Source organism: Nerophis ophidion, linkage group LG24 (assembly GCF_033978795.1).
Source record: "Nerophis ophidion isolate RoL-2023_Sa linkage group LG24, RoL_Noph_v1.0, whole genome shotgun sequence".
NCBI classification, from domain to species: Eukaryota; Metazoa; Chordata; class Actinopteri; order Syngnathiformes; family Syngnathidae; genus Nerophis; species Nerophis ophidion.
The window spans coordinates 15,172,198-15,182,197 of record NC_084634.1 but is presented as its reverse complement, the minus strand read 5'-3'; the positions used below and the strand labels follow the sequence as shown (position 1 = coordinate 15,182,197).

The window sequence follows — 10,000 nt, the reverse complement described above, 5'->3', positions numbered from 1 at the left end:
GAAAAGGTTGTCGGTTTTAAAACCTGCACACACACACACACAAGTTCAAAAATGCTTTACCTTATTACAGTAGGGAAGGGATTCCTACTGTATGGCCCCAATCCTTGGTTTAATAATTTTGCAATGCAGACTGCTGAAAATGATGAAAAGTGTCACTCTACAGAGCAACTCACGCTGGGGTCAACAACACACTACTGCCATCTGGCGGCTGGATTGACTAGCGCCCCTCCCCCAAATTCCTCACGTTTCATGTGTCCGGTAAACTGGGTCCGTAGGAATCCCCCCTTCCTTCTCAGAACAGAACGACTGTGATCATTTCTTGCAGATATATATCGGTGGATGTCACCCTGCAGAGGCTGGAAAGACACTCGTTTCATGGCCTAAAGAAGATCACCCACATGTGAGTATCTCAAGTGAATCAATCAATCAATCAATGTTTATTTATATAGCCCCAAGTCACAAGTGTCTCAAAGGGCTGCACAAGCCACATCCTCAGTTCAGAGCCCACATAAGGGCAAGGAAAAACTCAAAACCCAGTGGGACGTCACTGTGAATGACTATGAGAAATCTTGGAGAGGACTGCAGATGTGGGTGACCCCCCGCTTTAGTTTCAGTCGCAGCATTGAAAGATACCATACCAACTTTATTTATAAAGCCCTTTAAAAACAACCACATTTTAAGAACAAAGGGCTGTACACCACAAAGAAATAGAGGCAGAGGACCGACTAAAAAATAACATTTAAAACAGATGTAAAATACACATTGAAAAAGCAAATTCAAATTAACCTGAGAACAATTTGTTCGATAAAAAACAGTTAAAAAGTTCAAAACAGTTTAAAGTCTCATGCTGGGTTAAAAGCCAGTGAATAAAATGGGTTTTACGAAGGGTGTTAAAATAAGCCAAAGAAGGGGCCTGTCTCACATGGAGATGCTCAACGCTGTGTGTGCCGTGTGCATTTGTGGTTGGCTTTGGGAAACGACATATTAGAAATGGAAACAAATGGGTTATACTTGTATAGCGATTTTCTACCTTCAAGATACTCAAAGCGCTTTGACTGTATTTCCACATTCACCCATTCATTCACCTAACCACGACCCATGAGAAGCATGGGTGAAGTCTAGGACACACCAAGACAAGGTTGGTAGTAGGTGGGGATCGAACCAGGAACCCCCAGGTTGCTGGCATGGCCACTCTCCCAACCGCACCATGCCATCCACCAATGTGGCAAAGAATGACTTGTGCTTTGAGGTGAATATAGCACAGAATTTACTTGTACGAAACAATCCGAACAACCTTCCCTAGTCATGGTGCAAAAGAAAACTGCAACCAACACTAAGAGTCAACATAACACTACCTGTTCACTAAACTTTGTGGATATTATAGAAAATGTCCAAACCCAATTAAAAACAATGAAATTACACCCATTTAAATGCATTACAAAGCATGATGGGAAAAATACAAAACACTCTCCACACTTCTCTGTGTTTGACGCATTTTTAGCTGCTTGATAATTCTAAATGATTACAAAATGTTTAGGAGGTCGTAACGGAAGTAAACAATGTGGGAGTCAAACTTTTACATACTCTTAATATCCAATTATACTAATTATATATTACGTTAAATTTAAAGTACCAATGATAGTCACAGGCGAAAGATAAGTCAGAGGAAATGCAGTCGTTTGTAAAACATTTAATGTTTCTCTGGGGCCCGGTAGCAAATGCGTCACGAACCGGTACCGGTCCCCAGACCGGTGGTTGGGGAGCACTGCGCTAGATAATTAACTTTAATGAAATCCCCCCGCTCATCTAATTGAACTTATGTTGTCTCGCTGGCTAAATTGAGGACGACGCCGGGCTCCACTTGGCCCGCGGACCGTAGTTTGGACACCCCTGGTAAAGGCTATGTATATGCATCATATATGCATGTATATGTTTCGTTCTCCCAGGGATGCAGACGGGCTTCGGACACAGCGTGCAGGTAGGAAATGATTTATTTAAGCAGTAAAACAGACTTTGATAAAACTAAAAGAGCTAGCATGGGAGCTACAAAACAAATAACCTAGCGTGGAAGCTAGCAGGTAGCAAGCAGGAAAAAAACGAAGTCGTTACTTGTTGTATGAAAACAAATTAAGAAGCAAGACTGACTGACTGGAGAAGGCAGGCTTAAATAATGACAGTAATCACAAAACAGGTGCACGTCCGGAAACGGCGGCAGGTGAAAATAAAGTAACTATGGAAACCAACTGAGAGGTGTAGAAAAATGAACCGAAGGAGACCAAAACCAACAGAAAACACAAAAAGACTAAAAAATCTAAATCATAATATGATCCGGGCAGCAGATCATAACAGTGCCGGCTGGAATACACACACGCTGAGAAATAGTTCCGTGCCTGCCTACTTTATGGGTTGTAGATAAACCTATGAATACCAGAGACATATAATAGTCTCCTTTTCAGGTGAGAAAGACCGCTAAAGGCTTTGTCTTTAAGGCCCGCCCCCAATAATGTTGGGAGGATGGTTGCCCCGGCAGATTTTTGGGAGGGGCACTGAAATTAGGGAGTCTCCCGGGAAAATCGAGAGGGTTGGCAAGTATGACCATGACTAATGAAGGTTGTTTGGAATGTGTCACGTAAGTAAACGCTGATGAATGCACAACTTTGGCAGTTAGCAGTGCGCTAGATAATTAACTTTAAAGGGGAACATTATCAGCAGACCTATGTAAGCGTCAATATATACCTTGATGTTGCAGAAAAAAGACCATATGTTTTTTAACCGAATTCCGAAATCTAAAAGGGTGAATTTGGCGATTTAAACGCCTTTCGATTGTTTGGTGTCGGAGCGATGACCTTTCACCCGTGACGTTACAATGGGAAGCAATCCATCATTTTCTCAAACACATTACACACCAAGTCAAATCAACTCTGTTATTTTCCGTTTTATCGACTGTTTTCCGTACCTTGGAGACATCATGCCTCGTCGGTGTGTGGTCGGCGGGTGTAACAACACGAACAGGGACGGATTGTGCATCGATTAGCACGGCATGCTAATCGATGCTAACATGGCAGAAATGGCAAGAATGTGTGGATATCCTGCGACACTCAAAGCAGATGCATTTCCAACGATAAAGTCAACGAAATCACAAAGGTGAGTTTTGTTGATGTTATTGACTTATTTGCTAATCAGACATATTTGGTCACGGCATGACTGCCAGCTAATCGATGCTAACATGCTATTTAGGCTAGCTGTATGTAGATTTGTAGCTATATTTGCATCCAGCCTTTCCTTCCACCCACATTTAATGCCAAACAAACACTTACCAATCGACAGATTTAAGTTGCTCCAGTGGTCAAAAGATGCAAGCTTCAGTTTCTTCTTCAATTTCGTTTTCGCTATCTGCCTCCACACCTCAACCATCCGTTTCAATACATGCGTAATATGTTGAACCGCTTAAGCCGCTGAAATCCGAGTCTGAATCCGAGCTAATGTCGCTATATCTTGCTGTTCTATCCGCCATATTTGTTTGTATTGGCGTCACTATGTGACGTCACAGGAAAATGGACGGGTGGATTTACAGATAGCGAAAATCAGGCACTTTGAAGTCTTTTTTCGGGATATTCCATGATGGGTAAAATTTCGAAAAAAAACACTGGGAACTGATTTTTATTGGTTTTAACCCTTCTGAAATTGTGATAATGCTCCCTTTTAATGAAATCCCCCGCCCACCTAATTGCACTCATGTCTCGCTGGCCAAATTGAGGACGTCGCCGGGTTCCACTTGGCCCGCGGGCTGTAATTTGGACACCCCCGGTAAAGGCTATGTATATGCATCATTACTTTACATGCAATTGGCTTTTGGCCCCTGCCCAATGCGGACCCCAAGTTAAACAGTTTGGACACCCCTGGTTTGGTTTATGAAATGATCTATTTAAAACCATTGGGAGTAACTTCTGAGAATAAAATACTCAGTTTTATTGTGTCCACGTATAGATACGTGTATAATTTGGACTTCACTCTGGAGGCCGGGGGACGCAGACAGTCCGCATAAAGTCGCCGGAGCGGAAAAGATGAACAGCCGCCGCTATTTGGCTTCTCCTACTCGCTCCTTCACGCTCCGGCTCCTGCAGGAGTGTCTCGGGTGGAAAGTCAAGCGAGGTGCGCTCTAGTCTCAATTAGGAGCGTGCGTTCTCCTGGTTGTACCACACACCGGACCCTGCAGAGCCTATAAAAACTCTACGTAAGGAGAGCCCAAGCGTTGTGCTTTCAAGGACCAAAGTGAAAATGTGCCATTAGTCCGCGGGCCAAACACGGCAGCACCGTGAGTGAAGCGTTTAGACCAGGCGTGTCCAACGTATAGCAGGCGCCCCAGTCATTAGCATTTTAATATTAGCATGCTAACTTTATTGCTATTTGACAAATGATACCTGTTAGCATATCATTGTTAGCATAACTTATTTTTTTTAGTCCGTAAAAAACAAATGATGACTTCACGGCTATTGTGGGCGACAAATTTTATCGCTGACATTTGTCAACAAATCGTCGTAGCATTAGTTACAGTTAACATTTTAGCTTGCTAACATCATAGCTTTCTTTTTTTCAGCTAATTCAACAGGTATATATCAGCATGTTAGCATACTACTTTTTTTTTGGGCTCGTTTTGCTAATGCTTTTTGCTATGTGACATACGATACCTGTTAGCATATCATCGGAAAAAACACGAGTGATGACGTCGCGACTATTGTGGTCGACAAATGTTATTGCTGACATTTGTCGACAATGTTGACTAAACTTTGTAACCACTAATCACAGTTAGCACTTTAGCTTGCTAACATCAGCATGCTAGCTTTCTTTTTTTAGCTAATTCAACAGGTATATATCAGCATGTTAGCATAGTACCTTTTTTTGCCTCATTTTGCTAATGCTTTTAGCTACTTGACATATGACACCTGTTAGCATATCATTGTTAGTATAGCAAATTTTTTTTTTTTTTTTTTGCTATTTTGTAGGTTTACAAACATCTCAGTCATATTTTGGTACTTGATTAATGCTAATGTTAGCATTTGTTATTGTGTTTTTTGCTGCATTGCAATTTGATGCTGCTTAATAAAAATACCTGAATTGATGTAGGCAAAGTTTACCTACCTGACTTTGGCTAGAATGATAGTTAAAAGTTATTTTTCACACAACTTTGTCTCCTGTAGCGATGTTTTGGCAAGTGGCAGCGCGGACCCACTTCCGGCCGGAAAAAAACACTTGTGATGACGTTGCGACTATTGTGGTCGACAAATGTTATTGCTGACATTTGTCGACAATGTTGACTAAACTTTGTAACCACTAATCACAGTTAGCACTTTAGCTTGCTAACATCAGCATGCTAGCTTTCTTTTTTTAGCTAATTCAACAGGTATATTTCAGCATGTTAGCATAGTACCTTTTTTTGCCTCATTTTGCTAATGCTTTTAGCTACTTGACATATGACACCTGTTAGCATATCATTGTTAGTATAGCTAATTTTTTTTTTTTTTTTTTTTGCTATTTTGTAGGTTTACAAACATCTCAGTCATATTTTGGTACTTGATTAATGCTAATGTTAGCATTTGTTATTGTGTTTTTTACTGCATTGCAATTTGATGCTGCTTACTAAAAATACCTGAATTGATGTAGGCAAAGTTTACCTACCTGACTTTGGCTAGAATGATAGTTAAAAGTTATTTTTCACACAACTTTGTCTCCTGTAGCAATGTTTTGGCAAGTGGCAGCGCGGACCCGCTTCCGCCCGGAAAAAAACACTTGTGATGACGTCGCGACTAGTGTGGGCGACAAATTTTATTACTGACCTTTGTCTACAATGTCGACTAAACGTTGTACCACTAATCACAATTAGCACTTTAGCTTGCAAACATTAACATGCTAGCTTTTTTTTTTAGCTAATTCAACAGGTATATATCTGCATGTTAGCATATCGTTGTTATTATAACTTCTTTTTTTTTAGCTATTTTGTAGATTTACAAACATCTCAGTCATATTTTGGTACTTCATGCATGCTAATGCTAGCATTTGTTATTGTTTTTTTAGTTTTTTCACTGCATTTACAAACATCTCATTCATATTTTGGTACTTCATGCATGCTACTTAAATTGATGTAGGCAAAGTTCACCTGGTTGACGTTGGCTAAAATGAGAGTTAAAGTTCTTTTTCACACAACTTCGTCTCCTATAGTTGTTGTCACTAGCGATGTTTTCCGCCCGGAAAAAACACGAGTGATGACGTCGCGACTATTGTGGGCAACAAATTTTATTGCTGACATTTGTCGACAAATCGTCGTACCATTATTTACTGTTAGCATTTTAGCTTGCTAACATCATTAAGCTATCTTTCTTTTTTTAGCTAATTCAACAGGTATACATCAGCATGTTAGCATAGTACCTTTCTTTTGGCTTGTTTTTTAAAGATACTTTTTGCTACTTTTTGCTGACATTTGTCGACTAATCGTCATACCACTAAACACAGTTAGCACTTAAGCTTGCTAACATTAACATGCTAGCTTTCTTTTTAGCCAATTCAACATGTACATATCAGCATGTTAGCATAGTACCTTTTTTGGGGGCTCGTTTTGCTCATGCTTTTTGCTACCTGACGCGATCTGGCCAGTCTGCTAACTGTTAGCAATTAAATTCGGCTCTGGCTCTTCAGCAATCACACAAAATGTTGCTCGAAATGGTATTTTCTAATTATTCGAACAAAAATTGTTATTGGATTTGAAGGTGAAAAACTACCAAAATGACCCCTGCATGCTTTGATTTGTTCGGGCACCCATGGTTTATACCCATACCAACATATGGTAGCGGAGATCACCTTATCCGATAAATGGCCACATGTGTAATACAATGAATGAATGAATGAATGACAACGATGAATATGTAGTAAATTTGGGAAACCACCATTTGGCGGGCCAAACCAAATGACTTGGCGGGCCAAATCTGGCCCCCAGACCTCACTTTGGGCACCCCTGCTCTACTTGTACCTCGACTCCAAGACCGCTTGTCCCGGTGACAGGGTTTCTTCCGAGTGTGATTAATTTCCACTGTCTTGAGTACACGTGTCATAGTTAGCGGCCACTATGATTAACAAGGGCATGAATTGATGGCTGGAACTGAACCACTTCCTCGGTCTTTGCTAAGTAGCGGACTCGTCCCAGATAAGAAAAACACAGACAGAAGCAATCATTCCAGCCGGCAGCTGAGATGGGTATCTATTTTCTGTTATTTCACATCACTTGGGCTTATTGGCCTGTGATTGGTGCGGTGCACCAGATAATGGCGTCTCACTCGGGTTTCCTTCAGGGTCGGACGCAAATGAGTGCCCTGCTTCCCGTTCGGCAGCTGTAGGTCTGCAAAGTGGTGATTGCGCAACAGGCGGGTCTTGTCTCGATGAAAACCGCACACTTCGAGACGGTTTCGGCTCTTTCCTGGGTTTTAGAGAGGCACCGGTGATGAAAGGAGGAGAAATTGCTCAAAAACAAGAGTCTTGTTACACGCAGAAAGAGAAATCAGTCACGGCCTTTATTAGCAGTTGGTATTTGCACCGATACAGTACCAATTCCCAGGACCTCGGAATCGATACTGTACTCAACGGTAACAATTTTTAGGTACTTTTGTGCGCATGAATAAATAATTTAGTTTTGTTTATTACAACATTAAACAGCCGGTTATGATAACTGCTGTTCAGTTCTTACATTTTGTTTTATTATCAGCATGCTATCATTTGTTAAGTTAAGTTAAAGTACCAATGATTATCACACACACACTAGGTGTGGTGAAATTTGTCCTCTGCATTTGACCCATCCCCTTGTTCACCCCCTGGGAGGTGAGGGGAGCAGTGGGCAGCAGCAGTGCCGCGCCCGGGAATCATTTTTGGTGATTTAACCCCCAATTCCAACCCTTGATGCTGAGTGCCAAGCAGGGAGGTAATGGGTCCCATTTTTATAGTCTTTGGTATGACTCAGCTGGGATTTGAACTCACAACCTACCAATCTCAGGACGGAGATTCTAACCACTAGGCCACTGAGTAGGCTTATTGGACCAGAGTTAGAATAAAAACTAAAAATCATCTTTTGATATAATGTACTTAGTCCATAAGTACACAAACGTGTACTTCATGTGTAGGGACATGTTTATTTTTATTTTTACACTTTTTATCCAAATTACAATGTATGTTATACTCTGACACCACCAGAGGGCAGTATAAGTGTCCATATGTCGGCATAAGACCCTAATTCAGTAGTGTACACAATTTTGGAAATAAGAGCTAAAAGGTGCTGTCCACGCATGTGGCCACTAAGGTGTTAAAGGGGAACTGCACTTTTGTTTCCCTGAATTTTGCCTATCATTCACAATCATTATGAGAGACAAGAAGACATGTCTTTATTTTTTAGGACTTTAAAGATGATTAAAAAAAACGCTCATCAATGTAGCCTTTAAATCCCGTAAACAACTTTGAAACCATCCATCAACGTTTTATATACACCATGCAAGTATAAATATATATATATATAATGTAGTAACAGACACCTTCATAATAATATGTAATATGTACAATATACACACTGCAAGTATATATGTATAATTTAGTAACAGACACCTTAATAACTATATGTAATACACACTCCAAGTATATAGATATATAGATATGATGTAGTATCAGACACCTTCATAACCATATGGAATATGTACAATATACACACTGCAAGTATATATATATATATATATATATATATATATATATATATATATATATATATATATATGTATATATATATATATATATAATGTAATAACAGACACCTTCATAATATGTAATATGTAAAATATACACACTGCAAGTATATCAATCAATCAATCAATCAATCAATGTTTATTTATATAGCCCCAAATCACAAATGTCTCAAAGGACTGCACAAATCATTACGACTACAACATCCTCGGAAGAACCCACAAAAGGGCAAGGAAAACTCACACCCAGTGGGCAGAGAGAATTCACATCCAGTGGGACGCCAGTGACAATGCTGACTATGAGAAACCTTGGAGAGGACCTCAGATGTGGGCAACCCCCCCTCTCTAGGGGACCGAAAGCAATGGATGTCGAGCGGGTGTAACATGATACTGTGAAAGTTCAATCCATAGTGGCTCCAACACAGCCGCGAGAGTTCAGTTCAAGCGGATCCAAGACAGCAGCGAGAGTCCCGTCCACAGGAAACTATCTCAAGCGGATCAGCAGCGTAGAGACGTCCCCAACCGATACAGGCGAGCGGTCCATCCTGGGTCCCGACGAGCGGTCCATCCTGGGTCTCGACTCTGGACAGCCAGTACTTCATCCATGGTCATCGGACCGGACCCCCTCCACAAGGAAGGGGGGGACATAGGAGAAAGAAAAGAAGCGGCAGATCAACTGGTCTAAAAAGGAGGTCTATTTAAAGGCTAGAGTATACAGATGAGTTTTAAGGTGAGACTTAAATGCTTCTACTGAGGTAGCATCTCAAACTGTTACCGGGAGGGCATTCCAGAGTACTGGAGCCCGAACGGAAAACGATCTATAGCCCGCAGACTTTTTTTGGGCTCTAGGAATCACTAATAAGCCGGAGTCTTTTGAACGCAGATTTCTTGCCGGGACATACGGTACAATACAATCGGCAAGATAGGCTGGAGCTAGACCGTGTAGTATTTTATACGTAAGTAGTAAAACCTTAAAGTCACATCTTAAGTGCACAGGAAGCCAGTGCAGGTGAGCCAGTACAGGCGTAATATGATCAAACTTTCTTGTTCTTGTCAAAAGTCTAGCAGCCGCATTTTGCACCAACTGTAATCTTTTAATGCTAGACATGGGGAGACCCGAAAATAATACGTTACAGTAGTCGAGGCGAGACGTAACAAACGCATGGATAATGATCTCGGCGTCTTTAGTGGACAAAATGGAGCGAATTTTAGCGATATTACGGAGATGAAAG

General features: G+C 41.0%; 1 protein-coding gene across 1 annotated transcript in view; it reads left to right on the top strand.

Moving 5' to 3' along the window:
* The window catches only part of tshr (thyroid stimulating hormone receptor), a 76,491-nt gene that overhangs the window by 21,525 nt on the left and 44,966 nt on the right, over positions 1–10,000 (top strand). Inside the window, exon 3 of the mRNA XM_061886876.1 lies at positions 326–400. Coding sequence (XP_061742860.1) covers positions 326–400 — 75 coding nt within the window. The remainder of the gene's footprint in view (positions 1–325; positions 401–10,000) is intronic.